Consider the following 18,928-nt stretch of genomic DNA (forward strand, 5'->3'; position numbering starts at 1 on the left):
GAGGCCAAAACGCCATTATAAGCTTGGAATTTGGAAACACACCAAAAATGAAATTATAGATAATTGAAATAGATTTCCAACCATAGGTTGTGGGCCCTCATACGATATCGGGACCAAACGTTATGCGTGTTTTAAGATAGGCTGTCAGGGCTGGGAATTAACCCTGCGCGAACGCGCCAGAAGGTGGCGCGAACGCGCTGGGGAAGACCCTGCAACTCAGCCCGAACGCGCCACTAGGCAGCACGATCATGCTGAGCAAATTTTAAATCGGTTCAGGCAGATCCTGGACCGTTATAAAAAGGGGCTTACCCCCTTCTTTCCTCTTCCAAACATACCCAAAGCCTCTCAAATTTTCTAGAAACTTCCCCCAACCTCCACTTATCAAATTTTAATGTGGAGTAAGTAGAATCCCCCGAATTCCGGCCCAGACAGCGTATAGTTGCGATTATAGTATCGTATTGCGAGGGATTTTGGCTTGAATTCAGGGTGGATATCAAAGATATCACGATTTTAGCGAGAGTAAGGTATGAATTCTTCCTTATTAATATTGATTTAAGTTAATTATGGAGATAGAACTATTAAATAATCGTATAATAATTTTGTCGGTGGAAATATGGGATAAATATCTTAGGAGATTTTTTATGGAGTACTTTGGTATTGATGATATTATGGATGATGTTGGTATTGTTGTTGTTGTTGTTAGTTGTTGAATTGAGATTACGGGCTAGGCATATAAACAGGAGAGATGCTGCTCGATTTTCGGCAGGATATGAAGTAGTTTAAGTTGAAAGCTTGGTACAAGTATACGACGATAAGTCTAATGATAGTATGATTTCTTTCGAATGTAGATTTACGAGCTCGAAAGGATAAGCATATGTATTAGGAGACCGAACAGGTATGCTAAGGCTAATCCCTTCCTTTCCAAAGGCATGATTCATTTCTTGTGAAACCATACTTACTTTCCAAAATGTCCGTACTCTCAAAAGCTAGAGATTCATGATTCTGAAAGTTTCTTATGACGCCAAAGATGAGTATGCTTTTATGATGATAACGACAATGATGATTCTATTCTAATTCCAAGTTCATGATTTTCTTGATGCCACTCATTGTTGATTGATCTCACCTCATGTTCTTGTTCCTTCAAGGTGAGATATAACGGTGATGGTTATTCCATAATATAAATAGGAGATTACCGACCTTACTTCACTCCGCTAAAGTAGTAGCTTATGTTTGAACCCTCATGCATGCTATGAGTATAATATATGTGTAAAGCTATTTTGTGACATTACCATGTTTTATTATTTCATTTCATTATTGTACTGCACTCATTCTGTGATGTGTTGTTTACATATATAAAGCAGAGTTGACAAGGGGTGAAGCTGTGTCCTATAATGTGATGTTTACATGTATAAGGCACAGTTGACAGGGGGTGACGTTGTGGCCTATGATGTGATGTTTACATATGTAAGGCACAATTGACAGGGGTGACGTTGTGATGTGATGTTTACATATATAAGGCACAATTGACAGGGGGTGATGCTGTGGCCTATGATGTGATGTATACATATATGAGGCACAGTTGACAGGGGGTGATGCTGTGGCCTATGTTGTGATGTTTTTAGGGGTGACGATGTGACCTATGTTGTGGCATTTTTATAGTTTTCTTGATATAGCCATACTGATTTATTTATCTTTACACATTGATTGACATGTCTCAGATGTCTTCCATGATTTTATGTACATGTTGATTTCATGATTTGCATACTCAGTACACTATTCGTACTGACTCCCCTATTGCTTGGGGGTCTGCGTTCATGCCCACAGGTTCAGATAAGCAGAGAGACGGTCCAGATCGGTAGGACTTCCCTCACAGTAGTTGGTGCGCTCCATTCAGTCCGGGGCTGCAGTTCATTTTTGGTATGCCATTTTGACTTATAAATGTATGGGTATGACGGGCGCCCTGTCCCATCCTCTTTACAGCTTGTACTCCACTAGAGGTCTGTAGACAAATGTACGTAGTTGGGATGTTATGTAGCCATGACGGCTCCTGGTTTGTTGTACAACATGTATAGCAACCTAGTCGGCTCTCTCTCTCTCTATATATATATATATATATATATATATATATATATATATATATATATATACTGGTGTGCCCGGTAATATTTTTGAGTTTGTGTTTTGGGCATTCAAACCATGCATTGATGGTTTTGCTCATTGTCCGCCTGTAATATCAATAGATGGAACACATGTGTACGGGGTATACGACATAAAACTTATAATTGCAGTTGGAATGGATGCAAATGGAGCTATATTCCCTCTAGCTTTTGCAATTGCAGCTAATGAGAGCATTAGTACGTACGGTATGTTTTTAGACTACTTAAGGCAAGACATTATTAAGGATCACATGGGAATATGTGTGATCTCAGACAGAAATGCTGTCATATTGCACAATATGTTTAATTTACAGGGGTGACAGCCACCCTTTGCCTACCATCGTTATTGTTTAAGACATTCGAAGGTAAACTTCCAAAAGGCATATCGAAGCCCAGCACTTTGCAATTGGATGTGGGCGGCTGCAACAACGCATCAGGAGAAGAAGTTTGACCTGTAGATGGACATTATTAGGCGGGCGAATGAGGAAGCCTTCGATTGGTTGAATGCAATTGGTAAAGACAAATGGACATTACACTAAGATGAAGGTAGACGACGGGGTATACTAATAACAAACAGCCCTGAGTCATTCAACGGCTTGTTGAAATCAACGCGAGGACTACCCGCCACCGCAATTGTGAGAATGACTTTTAAATAGGTTGTGGAGCGGTTCATCAATAGATCAAAAGAGGCCAAAGCACATGCAACAGAAAGTCTAAGATGGATGTCAAAACTGTTCGAGTACTACAAATTTAAGGCTCAGCAACATGACCGGATGGAGTACAACTCTGCAGAGCGCATATTTGAACTCACAACAAGTGTGCACCAAGGTAAAGGAGGTAACGTCCACACAATTTTTGAGATTCCAAGAACATGCACATGCGGTAAGTGACAATCATATCACATGCCATGTTCTTATGCCTTCAAGTGCTTTATTGCAATGGAAAAGAACGCCTCCCCGTACATGGCTGAGGAATATACAGTTGAAAATTATGCAAAAACGTATGCTGGAAGGTTCTACCCACTTGGTAATGAGAGTTATTGGCCACCGGATCCATTTTCAATGGTTGCAAATAAAGCATTTATCCTTAAATTAAAAAAGAAAGCATACTCCCGTATTCATAATGAAATGGATGTTCCACCAGGTAGATACACTCGAAAATGCTCATTTTGCAATTATGTTGGTCGTGATAAGCGCAAGTGTCCCTTACAGCATGGTGATCAAACTACATTTCGCGGTGGAAGTACCTCTCGTGGTGGAGAAAACTTTCGTGGTGGTAGATCTAGTGGTGGTGGAACATCTTGCGGTGGTGGCACATCTAGCGGTGGTGGTGGAAGATCAACTCAAGGGCATTAATTGATGAATGTTTTTTAAGTTTTTTTCTTTCTTTGATGATTGTATTTTAAAAAGTTTGGGTTTCTTATTAATGAACAAGTTTAAGTATTTTCATATTGTTATGAATGATGCAATTTAATTATTTTGAGATTGGTATGAATGCCGCAATTTTGACTAAAAAATAGTACACTTATAGCTAAACCTTAAATCATAAAGAACTTAAAGCTAATGACACCAAGCCTTCAAACAAAATTGGTGTTCGAGCACTTTTCAACAACTAAAACAGCAATTCGAAGTTTCTTATCCTTAATGTATTGAGCCTACTTATTAATCGCACAAAAATAAGTAGGGTTCTGTATAAAATATTAAAGTTTCGGGGTCCCGAAGCATGATTAATCTATGGTCAAAGTACGTTAAAAAATGTAATGAAAGAGAGGTTAACCAAAAAAAAAAAACAAGGACCCTTTAGTGCAGTAATTTACTGCGCTAAAGGCTGTTTTGTAATATTTTTTTTTGTTGGGGTATTTTTCTTCAAAAATACTTTTTTGGGGTTATTTTGGTTCCGGACTCCTCTTGCGAAACCAAGCACCATGCAAGTTAATTAATTAGACCAATTCAAAATCCCGTTCCTTATTTGTATAGAAGCATATTGCTAGCTGTAGGCATCTCATCCTTCACTGCCGAACTAGCAATCATCAACTTCCTCAGTTGTGATATATAGGATCATTTCTTAAAATCTTCATTCGAAAGAATTAAGAAAGTTACCAAATTAATACTCAAAGACATGGACAAAATGTTGTGCATGATCGGCTTCGGTGATTTACTCGTCCCAAGTTTGGTGCAAGATGCAACAGCACAAACGGTGCATGTGGTCGGGGACAGCATGGGTTGGATCATACCGAGCAATGGTGCAGCAGCCTACACAAATTGGGCTGCTGGGAAAACCTTTAGGGTTGGTGACACTCTACGTACACTTAATTTCTCAATATCCATTTTCCTTTGAATTGAGATATATCCTTCAACTTAAATTTAAAAATTTAGTGCCTTATCATGTTACATTTCTTCTTTTTGACAGTTTTCAATTTTATGACCGACCGACATGACGTGTTGTAGGTACAAAAATCTTCGTTCGATCGGTGCAATTCGCAGAATGCATAGGCAATCCCATAATGACAGGACCAGCAAATGTGACTCTTGACTCTGCTGGAGACCACTACTATATTTGCACTTTTGGCAGGCATTGCCAAAATGGTCTGAAATTAGCTATTACTGTTTCCAGCTCGGTTACTGCGGGAGCCAACCCACCTACACCGTTTGCTGCAGGACCTTCAGGAGCCAACTCGCCTAACCCGAGCAATCCAACCACCCCTGTTGTACTTTCACCATCCTCTTCCACTCAACCTGAAGCTTGTGCACCTACACTGGTTGCTAATGGACCTTCAAGCTTCATTCCAGGTGGTAGTGCTCCTCCTCCTGCTTCATCCTCAACGACCATATTGGCCAGTCTTCTGCCCAGCCTGTCCCCGATTGCCATGGCTGCTTTTCTTTAAACTGGACTAATCAAGGATGTTGTTAGGCTTCCAATTTGCTATCTTGGAGTTTACACTACAACAAAAATAATCGTGCTGGATTTATTTTTTACCTGCTTGTATTTGATACTAGTGAATATGCCCGCGCTTCGTGCGGTCAAAAAATCCGTAAGTAATATTTTTCTATTAAACAATTATCTTAAATATATTAGACGTCAAACCAAAATATATTTGATTTCAAGTTAAATAGATTTGATTGTGTTACTATATAATTTTAAAAATTTCATCATTAGTAGTTTTTTTTTTTTTTGGTACTCAGTAACTTTTAGAACAAAATGTCAAATGTAAACCAGCTATTGAAATTGTTGAGTCTCGACATATTTAATATCGCATGAGAACACTGAAAAATTCTTGGATTGTTGACTCGCTTACAATATCTTATACATTATATAAGTATTGTTCTTTAATGCTCGAAAGTACACAACGCTAAAGAATACCAAAAAGGGAGACGTTTCCAGTTAGAAAATTCACAGTGAGGAAAACAAAAAAGAAAAACTCAAATGAAGCAAATAGCATTCTGCCATAATAATCAAAACTTAAACAAAAGGAGTCATCACTGTTAATTTGTTATTAACATACAAAGAGCACTTAGCTTGAAAATTAATAAGATACGACGATCCTAATACCCAAGTGCTTCAGCGTGAACTCGTGGAGGTTGACGATTTCATCCTCACCAATGCATCCATTGCCATTAGCGTCGGTAGAACCAGCCTCCGGTCGACAAATGGATCGCCCCTGTAAGATCTTATTCGCTTATTAACTCCATCCTTGTTCTCATCGAATTTCTTCAATCATCTCTTGAATTCTGCCAAAGTCAACTCTGAAAACGCTGCGATATCCAGTAACCAATGTGAGTTGCATCCATAAGCATTTTATGTTACAATTTATAAGATTCATTTAATAGGTCTTAAAAAAAGGCAAAACACTCTGTTGCTAATTAGGTATCATTACTAAAACGAAGTAACCACTGGATCTCTTCCTAATTAACAGGTTAAATTGCAGGATTACTTATAGCACCAGGACAAGAAAGTAAGGAGGAGAAGTTGGGGGAGAACTCCAGAGACACAAGGGGAAAAAATAAATGTCAGGACCGCCTTTAACACATCCAACATTCATACTGACGTAACATAAAATTTTGTTTTTGTTGTTGAATAAGGTAACATGCTGACGTAACATAAACTTGCAAGAGTTTCTCCAAACCTTAGACACGCTCTTCTTATGTCCCCAACAAACAGATGTGGTGGCCATTATCTGCTGGTAAATATATATTTCCATGGATGATTGACGTATATTCTTTCTTCGTATGCTTTCAAGAGTATTCCCGACCTACATAACGATTTATAATGGAAATCTATATCCTTCAATAGAAAAGTCACCATATATTCAATGTAGCAACTAATTAACAAACCTTAGTTATCCATGGTTGTTGACACCTAATTTTGGCTCGACGTGCTTAAAATTAACATTTTGGGGGGCCCTGATTCGTTAAAGAGCACGAAATACATTTTTACACATTTTTACATTTTTTCAACAATTTATTGATGATTATCCTTATTTTAGGAATTTTCTCAATTTATTGTCATTTTTCAAGAATCATTATTTTGCACATGTACAGCGTAATACTACCATTTTTGTGCAATTAATAATTGTTTCTTAATTTTATAGCAATACATTTTCATATCATAGACATTAATGTTTATATTTTATACTTGCGTTATTATTTATACATGCATTAGTTAACTATATTTTAGTACAGTCTGACAGTGCAGAGAAAATCGGAGTAATTTTTTTTTTTTAACGCAGAGTAAAATCGGATCAAGTCAAGATTTCATCATTTTTTTTAAAAAGGGATTAAGATAAGCATTGAGGAGACAAAAGGGTGCAATCTTCTATTCTTTGGACAAAACAGGGACCATTTTGCATTATAAGAAAAGGGTGGGGTTAATTTAATTATTGGACACACACACACATACTTAATTTTTTTCAGAATTTTTGCTTCCCCCTCTCTCTTCTAAAAAAACAAAACCCTAAACATTTTTCTCCCTCCCTCCTCTTTCCACAGCCGCCATCCACTCCACGCCGAACTCCGGCGAATCCCGGCGACGACGAACATCAACCCACACAACCACGAACCACCCACGCACCATAACACCATCTCGTCTCACTACTCCCTCTCGTCCTCGTCCCTTCGTTTTCCGCCAACAACCACCAAAACAGCCCCCTCTTCGTCTTCTTCGCTGCTTCGGCGAGGAGCTTCTAGCTCCGGCGAACCGGAGCAGCCAACAAGAGTTGCGAGCCACCACGCTCACCGCCAGTTCGTCTCCCTTTCTCTCTCAAAGTGCTGCCTGAGCCTCGTCACTTTCATTCTCCGGCGAAACTGCCATCGCCGACGAACCATGACTCCCAACACCACCACCCTCACTGCCACCACAAACGACACCGCGACCAAACAACCATTGCGCTACAATTTTCCAGGAGTCAACTGAATCTATCAAGACTGACATGAAAAATGAACCTCTCTCTATTTATGCTGCTTTTAACGTCTGTTGGGTCTGTTTCTTGCAGATGGAAAGATTTTGTCGAAGACATTGTTAAACTAGGCAGCCGTGTAGAAGATGCCAGGTCCGATGAATAGACGGAGTAATGCAATAGTTTTGGGGTACTTAGAAAATAATAAAACGTACACTTCACTAACGTAGTTCAGTCATGTAATTAGGCCTCCAATTATAGAAAACCAAATGTCTTTTAGTTTTCATTTCTAACAGCAACTACTTTTACAGCCATTGAGGTTAGTCCCATTTGAGAAACTCCCCTATGTCATATGAACCCAGACCCTTGATAGGAATATGGTAAAAGATACAAGGAAAATAAATAGATATGTATTGTAAGCATGTATTGGCCGATGAAGAAATTTCCGTCGATTTCCAAGGCCTTCCATGTACAAAGACGGGTTTTTATTTTAAGTTTATGCATTATTTCTTTAATTCATCCGATAGTTATTTATTTTCTTACTAACATTTTTATTAAGTCTCACGCAGGTATCCGGAGTTACTTTTTGAAGATGGCACTCAAAGGAAGTTCAAATAGCTTCTTAAATTCTTTGTTTATATTTTCTTTTACATTCTTAAATTATGCAAGCATAAAATATAGTGAAACTTTACTTTTTAGGGTGTAGGCTAGTGGTATTTATTTATGATCTGCTTAGGTGATTTAAATTTTATGTGTTTTAGATAAATTAATATTAGACAGTTATTATTTTTGTAGTTAATATTATGATAGTTATCATGTTTCGCTAGAGTTTTAATTCAATAGCATAGCACAGTTAAGTGAATAAATAGGGCGATTTGCCTCAATATTTAGGCTTTAGAATGTACTCTCATAATTAATTGATTAGGCGTACATACTTAACTAGTTAAATTAGTTAACTCACTTCGAGTGCAAAATAATTTCATGTCCATTTTCTTTTTATACCTTTGTCACATACCCAAGTTTCTAAGTTGCACATAACCCTTTTTAAAAAAAAAAGTAATTATTATATCACATATGTAAAAAATACATATTGCACGATTATTTATGTGAATAGTCATATTAGTTATTCTTTAGTCTAAATTCTACTAATTTTTGTAAGTAATAATCAAGCTTTTTTACACATCCCTCGAATAGTTAAATTGGTCCAGCCGGGAACCACATTTGTGGATTCTGAAGGATGCCTAACACCTTCCCTTCGGAATAATTTGAACTCTTACCTAGAATCTCACTTATTTTCGTAGACCATGTTAAGCTGCATATATTAATAATTTATAGGTACCCTAGTATACCTTAAATGCTAGGTGGCGACTCTGTACATAATTAATTATTTCAGATCTCCATAAGTTGTGCTTTGTTTAGCCTTCGGTTAAAATGAGGTGCAACAATGGTCATGTTGTATCACAATTATCCAGCTATTAAATATGCTGAAACATTGGAGGTCAAACACAAAGAACAATCATCATGTGGAGCAACAATAAGAATCGAAACAATACCGATTAAAACTCTTCCAAACTATTGGAAAAACCATATAGAAACAATTATAGGATAGGATCACTTTGGAACAATGAAAACGATATCATCGGTAATATACAAACTTACTATCAGGATTCCCATGTCCTTGTTAGCGGGAAAACGACTTTAATCTCGCGGAAAGAAGTTGAACACCATCACTGGTGTGGCTATTTCTCGGTTAGTAGCAACACTTTGAAAGTGACTGAAAAAATATTTGCTGAAAGAACTCCAAAAACCAAATAAGCACATTCCAGGTAACAAAAAGAAACCTTCAAGTATCTCTTCTTTAAATGCAAATGAATAATCAAAATGTTCCACTATTGCTCCGACTAAATTCAACATATAGACCCCAATCTAAAGTGAGAACCAAAGGAACACCCAAAAAAGATGAGGCAAAAGAAACCGTGATGAATATGTGGATTTGGACATTATCAGATATCCTATGAAAGCAAGGTCTATGAATTCACAGCAAGGTGTTGGTATATACTTGTTGATACATCTACTCCAAAAGTTAGAATTTCATTTTTTTTTTCCTCATTTAAAACAGGTTTTCACCACAGAAGTCATTAACAACTTGAAAATTAGGAGTCTCAATCAGTTAAGCCAAAACATAATAGTGGAGCATGTGTTGACACCCAATTTTGTCCCTCCTTTATTTAATTTATTTACTCGGGCTTCTAAATTTACCGACGAGCTAAATACTTTATTTTCACTACTATTATTTTCGCTACTTTTATTTTTTTTAAACATTACGAGTATCACACATTTTAAATGGTTCGTCATCGTTTCATCTTTTGGTTTGGAATCGTTAAATTAATGACGAGACAACACTTTGTAAAATCTTTATTGTCTTCATATAGTATATATTGTGCTAGTTGTTAAATTAGAAGCCCAAAATAATTTAAATAAAGGAAGAAGGACCCATATTTTCGAATCAACATTTGATCTCAAATAACCAGCCCACATTATTCCCCTACCCAAAATAATTCAGCCCACATCCTAAACTACCCGGTCCAGCCCAACCACATTCACCCGACCCGGCCCACCATTTCTTATTCATCTACCCTTAACCCTTCAACCCTACCTCTTTCTTTCCTCTCATCTTCTCCGCCTCCTCTGTCCTCTCTCCCTGTTCCCTCTCTCTTTGCCCTAATTTTCTCTTCCATCTCACCCGCCTCCCTTTCTCCTTCCTTCATCGTCATCTCCATTCTCCCACGCCCACGTTCTCTCTCTGCACTTCCACATCTCCTTGTCCCCCCACGCCTTCGTTTCTCTCCTCACGTTCTCCCCACACCCACGCCTCTGCCATCTTCCCTGACACTTCCACCACGCCTGTTCCCCGCTTCCTCTCTCTCATACGCTCCTCTTCATTCCCAACTCTATAAATAATGAAATTACTCAATTGAAAAAAAAAGGAGCTAGAACAAAATTCCCTACCAAACACAAATTTTAATCAACAAAGACAACGAACAATTACTCTATTTTCCTTTCATTTTCGGTTTAAAACTTTAGTTTCTTTATTCGATTTCGAGTCCGTTCGAATTCGAGCGTATATCCGAGACTTCGTCGCCTCAGTTCGCTGCACACAAAAAAGGTAAATCTTGATGCGTCTCTTATGTTCAGTCTTCAGTTTCGCTCTGGTTAATTAATTATGTAATTTCCTAGTGTCGGGTTGTTTGTTTGATATTTGGTGGCAGTTGGTAGATTACAATTAGTCTTAATGGGTCTGTTTTAGGTTTAACTATTGTGGTTGAGTTGTTGGTTGTTGATGATTGCGTGGATTAAACTGGTCGATTTGTCCCGAGTATGCTCTGTTTATGATTTGGTCAGTGTCATATGGCTCCAGGTAGTATAAGATGACTAGGTGAAGCCCGTGATTAGTTCTGGATTTTACTTTAAATGTATGGCAGCTTAGCTCTGTCTGCTCTCAGTTGAGTATGTTTTAGGTGCTAATATAGTTTGTTCTAGCTGAAAATGCCTTGGGAATTATTTGGCTTAATCTGCTTATGTGGACCATACATTAACCCGATTAAAATGGGGTATGACAGTATGTACATCACGTGCCAACAGAGACGAAAACATGAATCCTATTTAAGCTATAAAATCTACTGGCTACACTTTCAAGGACATCAAAGAAAAGCCAACATTAAATACAATTTCAAGACGTACTAAGAAGATTTTTTATGACTATGCCTGAATGACGATATACTACTACCGGCCGCCAACAATGGGAGATGAGTCTAATTTTTGTCAGCGAAAAACTTACATGAACACTGTTTCAGCTGTTCTTTATTTGTTATCTTAGTGTATTTTAACTGATAACAGATAAGTAAACCATCTTTTTTTTCGCATTTTCCTATGGCAGCAAATATGTGGTATATGTTTCTTCCCATTCTGGGACTAAGCTGGACACAACCAAAGGGCTTCAGGGAGGCACTGGAAGGTTGGAGCATGCTTATAATACATCTACTCATTACCCAAAAGCCCTAAATACACCATAATAAAAAACAAAAAAGTAGAAGAATATAGTACCTCGAGTGTAACTGAACCATTAGAAGTTTCAAGAGTGATCTCTGTAGGACCTGATTCTTCACTTGTCCACATCTCTGCTACAAAGCTATAAATAATCTGTACACCAGGAAATAGCAACTTATTCAATGCGATAATAATGATAACTGAAGTGTTGATAATAATGATAAGTGAAGTGTTTCACAAAAATAACTAAACAAATTTAGAAAGAGCAGTTGAAGAAGAAAGCACAAATTGTTGAAGGAGAGAAACAATAGTTGATCGCTGTTAAAGTGTGGAAAGCGGAATTCAGCGCGAGATTAGCCAATAAGTGATTCGGTTAAACAAATCAAAAAGGCGAATTTGAACAACAAAGTTGCAATCAGAATGGTGAAATATAAACAATAAAATTACCAACAACACTCACAACCAGCAAAATAATGAACTGAAAAACAAAGCAAGCCCATGTTAAACCCAAATTCCAGCGAATCAAAGATGCAAACATAATGGGGACAAAGGGACCAAAAAAGACTTTTAGATGTAACTATAAAGCGGAAAAGGGAAAAGAAAAAGGAGAGGGCAGATACCATCGGCTAATTTTATGTATGGCATGTGAATCGAAAGAGAAAAAATCCAAATTTTCTAGAGAGAGAAGGTGTGGCTTCTCCCTAACCTTTCTTCCCCAACTGCCCTAAATGCCCTAAATTCTTCATCTCTAACGATTGATTCAATGTCCCAAATGTGAATCATCAATGAAACCCATCTACTCATGAGTCAACATTCGATTAGAGCAGTAGATTTTGTACACCCATTTGAGATTAATATGTGCTAATGTGGAAAAAGTGAAAAAAACACTCTTATTTCTAACCTTTCTTCCCCAAAGTCTTCTTTTCCAGCAATCTGCAACTTCTAATTACAAGAATTGAATAGAGCAATATCTTGCACCGGTAATGGCTACGACAGATTCTACAGGGGAAAAGTCTAACAATCTACCCGACCCCTCCTATGCCACTGCTCTGAACTCCAACCTCACCCCAGTGACAAAAACTAAACTCACCTACAGGTCGCCGGAAATCCACAAAGGAAAATCAGTTGTTTTCTTTACTATTCAGGAGGAGGAAGAGCTTGCAAAAGATTTCAAATTCACTCTAATTGGGAAATTTTCTCATGGTAGACCATCAATCGAAGATATCAAAAGCGATTTCTCAGCCAGATTCACAGTAAAAGGTAAGGTAAGCATTGGCCGCTATAATAATAAGCATATTTTCATGGATTTTTCTTTAAAAGAGGATTATTTGAATATCTACTCAAGAAGGAAATTCATGGTTCTGGGCTTTCTTATGCGACTAGTAACTTGGACTGTCGATTTTAATCCGGAGGAGGAAACACCACTAACCCCAGTATGGATTCATCTTCCTGAGCTTAAATGGCATTATTATAACTGGGATGCTCTTGTAAGAATTACTTCTCCTCTAGGAACTCTGCTTAAGATTGATAAAGCGACAGAATTTAAATCAAGACCTAATTTTGCTAAAGTTATGGTTGAAATTGATCTCACTAAACAAAGGAGGAATTTTGTATGGGTTAGTATCAGGAATAATGAGGGGATTGAATGTGGTGGTTTCTATCAAAGTATAGAATATGACTTTGTCCCTGATTATTGTTTCAAATGCAAACATCAAGGCCATTATGAGGATGAATGTTTGGCTTTTCCGAAGTATAATAAACATCCGCATAGAGACAATTTAAATGAGCAGGACTTTCAAAATGGGAATACAATTCAAGGACAGGATGTTCATCCTAATGCTACTCCAAAGGAAAACCCAAAGATTGTAGACAGGCCTCAAGATTGTGTGCAATATCCGTTCCCTCAGAGGGAAAACAGGCCACTAGCAAATGCACAAAATGTTGTCTCCAAACCTTATAAGTTACAGAATGTGGAAAATCCAAAGATGAATGATACGACTGGTCCGTCCAGATTTATTCCTGCTCCTAAGAAGGCTAAAAGTAAGTCAAGATTGAATATTCGAAATGGGATCAGAGATAAGCTTGCAAAAAGGAGAAATATGCAATGGAGAGCTAAGTCTTTCAATCTCAATATACAGGTGGAAAATCAGGATCCTCCTAAGAAACTCTTAGACTCTAACAGTGTGGTGAATGATGACTCCCGTAGCCAGAATATAAAGGAAAATAATGTGATAGAACCTGTCAATAACTCTATATCAGTTCCACATGCCTCCTCCATACCTGTAAGGAATTCTTTTCAACATTTACTTCAGTTACAAAAAGCTATTCAGCCTGTTCCCAAGCAGAATATTATCCAACACAGCCAGGAAGTCCCTATGTTTTAGTTTCCTCCAAGGCATATGGATCCTAATTATAGACCAGGATCATTTGTCTCAAATGTCCCATCTTCTCCTGCCTTGCCGCACTCTCCAAATGACAGCCAGGTTACTCCAGTATCCCAATATAGGCCACTGGCCAGTGCAAGTATTGAACATGATCTGACTATCTCTGAAGTTCCTAATGTTCCCACCCCTAATAACGCTATTATGGAGAATGAAGGAGTGTTAGTTTCAGATTCAAAAGCAGCGGAGTTAGTAAAAATCCAGCCAGGTATCAATTTGGCGGTTCACTCGTGGAGCCGAGAAGCAATGTTGAATAAATCAGCTCCAGCTACTATTGATCTATCTGAAGGGATTTCTTATGCAAATATGTCTCCTCTCAAGACAAGGCAACCTAATGACACTCTACTGGATATAGAGGAATATAGCAGTGAAGGTGAAGATGAAATAGTAGAAAAGGAGGAAGATGAATATGAAGAATGCAACTCCACAGATGAAGAGGAACTGATCAAGGCTTTTGCCCCTAGCACTTCTTGGGTAGCAGATGAAACAGAAGATGCTATTACTCAGTTTAGAAATGATATAATCATGAAAGGAAATCTCTCTCCAAGAAGCAACTCAATCAGTACTGGGAAGCAAAAATTATTTTCTGGTCCACTTACAAGGGCCAAAGTAAAGGCATCCAAAAGCAGTGCCTCAACAGAGAATGTGATCCATGATTGATACAATCACATGGAATATTAGAGGGGTAAAGTCCAGAGGGGCTTTTGAAAGACAAAAATTTCTCACTAAAATGCATAAGCTTCAAATCATTTCCATTCTAGAACCTTTTGTAGACAAAGACTTTATCACTATTTATAAAAGATTTATTGGCATGAATGGTTGTTGCAGTAACATCAATGGCAAAATATGGATTTTCTGGACCTCTTTATTTGAGGCTACGGAAATATCCAATGACTCTCAACAGGTTACTATGAAGTTCAAGCAGAAGGACAACTCTGATATTTTCTATATGACCGTTGTTTATGCCAAAAATAAGGAACACTTGAGGAAACCACTATGGGAAAGTCTACACTCTTGCTGCAATTATATAAGTGGTCCTTGGTGTCTCTCTGGAGATTTTAATGTCATTATGGATGCTGAAGAAAAGAAGGGTGGAAATCCTCACAGAATGCAGAAGAGCTGGGATTTCATTGATAGTATGGAAGAATGTGGTATGGTGGATACAGGTTTCTCTGGCCCAAGATTTACTTGGTGTAATGCTAGAGATAAAAGGCACAGAATCTGGAAAAGACTTGATAGAGCTCTTATCAATCAAGAATGGTCTGCTAAATATTCTAGAATCAGTGTAGAACACCTAGCTAGCACAGGGTCAGATCACACGCCAATGCTAGTAAGATCTACTAATATGGAATTTCAAGGTATTAGATATTTCAAATTCTTAAATTTTTGGGCTGACCAACCTCAATTCAAAGATATTGTTGAAAGAAGTTGGCAGGATGATATACAAGGCAACATCATGTGGAGGTTTCAACAAAAACTGAAGCTCTTGAGTAAAAACCTCAGCAAATGGTCTAGGGAACAAATTGGTGATATTCAGAAACATGTTAAGGAATGGGAGAATAAAATGCAACAACTGGAAGATCAATACATTGATGACAACAGAGATGAGGCTAGAGAAGAAATGCATAAGGCTCAAGCTACTTATACTAAGTGGCTAAAGTGTGAGGACTCACTTCTCAGACAAAAGGCAAACATAAAGTGGCTAGATGAAGGTGACTCAAATACAAAATATTTCCACTCTATGATCAACGAAAGAAGAAGAAGGCTCACTTTAAACAAGATCAAAAATCAAGAGGGACAATGGATTTCTGGGGATAGTGATATTGGTGAAGAAGCAGTCAAACACTTTGAGAAGATGTTTAAGGAAGATGGGAGTCATCACATCCATCAAATACATCATATTGATTGCATCACTCAAGAGGTTACAGAAGATGACAACGAGGCTCTTACAACCACACCTACAGAAGAAGAAATTAAAAAGGTTGTCTTTGACTTAAATTCAAACAGTGCTCCTGGTCCAGATGGATTCAATGGAGTCTTTTACCAGTCCTGCTGGGAAATTATCAAACAAGATCCGGTGGAGCTGATTCAAATTTTTTTTAATGGCTCACAACTTACAAAATATTTTTCAAGTACTTGTCTTGTGCTAATCCCTAAAGTTGAGAACCCCTCTACTTTTTCAGAAATGAGACCTATCAGCTTATCAAATTTCTCAAACAAAGTGATATCCAAAATAATGAACAACAGACTAGCTGCTATCCTCCCAAAACTTATATCAGAAAATCAGTTAGGGTTTGTTCATGGAAGACTTATTACTGAAAATTTTCTTCTTGCTCAGGAGATTATTCATGGAATAAGGAACAAGAAGGAAGGTGAAAATGTTATACTTAAACTAGATATGTCTAAGGCCTATGATAGGGTTAACTGGCAATTCCTCATGACTGTTTTAAGAAAGTTTGGTTTTTCTGACAAATGGGTGGACCTTATTTGGAGATCTATTTCTAATATTTGGTATTCCACTTTGATCAATGGTTCCAGAAAAGGTTTCTTCCACTCAACAAGGGGATTGAGACAAGGAGATCCCTTATCTCCTTCATTATTCATCCTTGGAGCTGAGGTATTATCCAGAATGTTAAATACTATTCATGAAAATCAACAATATATAGGTTTCTCTATGCCCAGGTTTGGCCCCCAAATTTCTCACCTTGCTTATGCCGATGATGTTATAATTTTCACATCTGGGGATGTCTTCTCTTTGAATTTAGTCAAAACAGTTTTAAATGATTATGCAAATTGTTCTGGCCAGCTGATTAATGAGGATAAAAGTTGTTTCTTGGTTAGCCCTAAAACAAGTTCAGAGGAGATTGTCAGGATTAAAAATGTTACTGGATACAAACATAAGGAATTTCCTTTTATATATCTTGGATGCCCTATCTATATTGGTAGGAAGCTTATATCTACTTTCAATGATTCGGTCACAAAGGTGGACAGGAAAATATCGGGCTAGCAAGGTAAATTGCTATCAGTTGGTGGCAAGGCAATTCTGATCAAGCATGTACTACAATCTCAGCCAATATATCTTCTAGCAGCATTAAAACCTCCCAATGAGATTTTTCTTCAAATAGAAAGATATATGACAAGATTTTTTTGGGGTTCAACTGATGAAAAAAAAGAAGCGCCACTGGAGTTCATGGGCTAAGATGTGTTATCCAATTGAAGAAGGCGGTTTGGGCTTTAAAAGACTTAAGGATATCAGTGAAGCTCTGGCAATGAAGAGATGGTGGAGGTTTAGAACTGAAAAAACACTATGGGCTGAATTTTTGAAAATCAAATATTCTAGACTTGCACACCCAATAGATAGGAAGTGGAGAGCAGGTTTATCCCATTCGTGGCAAAGTATTCTGGAAGTAAAGGATAAAGTAGAGGAGCAAATGCTTTGGAAAATTAACTCAGATTCATCAATTTGTGGTGGGACAACTGGACAGGATTGGGGGCTTTAGCCCACATTATCCTTCACAATGACATTGGTAGAAACCACAGGGTGAATGAAATCATAGAAGATGGCTTGTGGAACATAGAACAACTACATCTGCCAGAATATCTTGCTGAACTTATTCTGGATATTCCTATTGGAAACATGAATTTACTGGATAATCCTATTTGGATGCCTTCTCCAAATGGAAAATTCTCAACTTCCTCTGCATGGGGAATCATCAGACAAAGTCAAGACACTGATCAAATTCTCCACAAAATTTGGCACAAATATATCCCTTTCAAAATGTGTTTTCTAGTTTGGAAAATGCTTAAAAACAAATTACCTTTTGATAACATAATTAGTAGGATAGGAATTGATGTTGGTACTAAATGTTGTTGTTGTTTGCAGGCCAAAGATGAAACTATTCATCATACTTTCCTAGATGGTGAGCTGGCTAGGACTATATGGAATTTCTTTGGAATTCCTTCAGGAATTCCAAGGGAACACAATACCTTAAGGACTTTGTTGATGAAATGGTGGTCTGTCAAAGCAGAAAATGGTCTGCACAAAGATCTTCTCAAAGTAATTCCTGTTGTCATTTTCTGGGAAATATGGAAATCAAGGTGCTCAAACAGATATGGAAAATCAAAAATCTCAAAGGCTAGGGTTATCTACCAGGTAAGCTATCATATCAGATGGTTAGTCACTAAGACTAACAATAACAAACGCTGGAAATGGCCTTGGCATGAACTTTGCAAACAAATTATGCTTTTGTCTCCCAAAATTGATTGCATAATTGTAAGATGGATTAGACCACCTTTGAACTAGATTAAGCTGAACACCGATGGCAGTCACAATTGTGAGGATGATATTGGAGCTGGAGGCATTGTCAGGGACAGTAATGGGAATCTCATCATGGCTTTTGCAAAATCCCTCGGAAAGGGAAGTAGTAATTTAGCAGAAGCTAAAGTTGCTTTATATGGAATGAAATGGTGCATCTCTAATGGCTTTCGGAACATAATTCTGGAAAGTGATTCTCTCATCATAATCAACATGCTTGAAGGAAAAATCAACATTGCTTGGGAGTTACAAGACTCTATTGATACAATAAAACAATTGCTCTCTCAAACAAACTACATTGCTCAACACTGTTATAGAGAAGCAAATCAAGTCGCGGATGCATTGGCTAAATGGAGTATGAATGGTCAGGAAGAAATAGTCTTTGAAATAAAGAATCTTCCAAAAGAGGCAGTCGGGACTTACATTCTGGATAAAGACAATGTGGCTTCCATCAGACACAAACAAAGGAAGAACATATATGTATAATGTAGCTAAAGTATCTGAGAACCTCGTAGTTTATGTTTTCAAATTTTCTGTAAATGGTTGCTGAGGTCTGGTTTTCCCAACCTCAGATATG

At 37.6% G+C, this 18,928-nt stretch overlaps 1 protein-coding gene and 1 pseudogene across 1 annotated transcript; both read left to right on the forward strand.

The window, feature by feature from the left end:
- The first annotated feature begins 4,274 nt into the window (after nt 1-4,274).
- Nucleotides 4,275-5,040, forward strand: LOC132634297 (cucumber peeling cupredoxin-like; annotated as a pseudogene).
- Nucleotides 5,041-17,236: 12,196 nt separating this feature from the next.
- Nucleotides 17,237-18,837, forward strand: LOC132631475 (uncharacterized). The gene is made up of 3 exons (XM_060347051.1): nt 17,237-17,411; nt 17,522-18,189; nt 18,340-18,837. Exons 1-3 carry the CDS (start codon nt 17,237-17,239, stop codon nt 18,835-18,837), a joined length of 1,341 nt encoding a protein of 446 aa, XP_060203034.1.
- Nucleotides 18,838-18,928: the final 91 nt, after the last annotated feature.

Source organism: Lycium barbarum, chromosome 3 (genome assembly GCF_019175385.1).
Source record: "Lycium barbarum isolate Lr01 chromosome 3, ASM1917538v2, whole genome shotgun sequence".
NCBI classification, from domain to species: Eukaryota; Viridiplantae; Streptophyta; class Magnoliopsida; order Solanales; family Solanaceae; genus Lycium; species Lycium barbarum.

Coding starts and splice junctions, on each gene's coding strand:
- LOC132631475 (XM_060347051.1), top strand. CDS start 17,237: ATGTGTTATCCAATTGAAGAAGGCGGTTTGGGCTTTAAAAGACTTAAG. Junction 17,412..17,521: donor AGATAGGAAGTGGAGAGCAG/GTTTATCCCATT, acceptor ACAACTGGACAG/GATTGGGGGCTTTAGCCCAC. Junction 18,190..18,339: donor AGGCTAGGGTTATCTACCAG/GTAAGCTATCAT, acceptor CCTTTGAACTAG/ATTAAGCTGAACACCGATGG.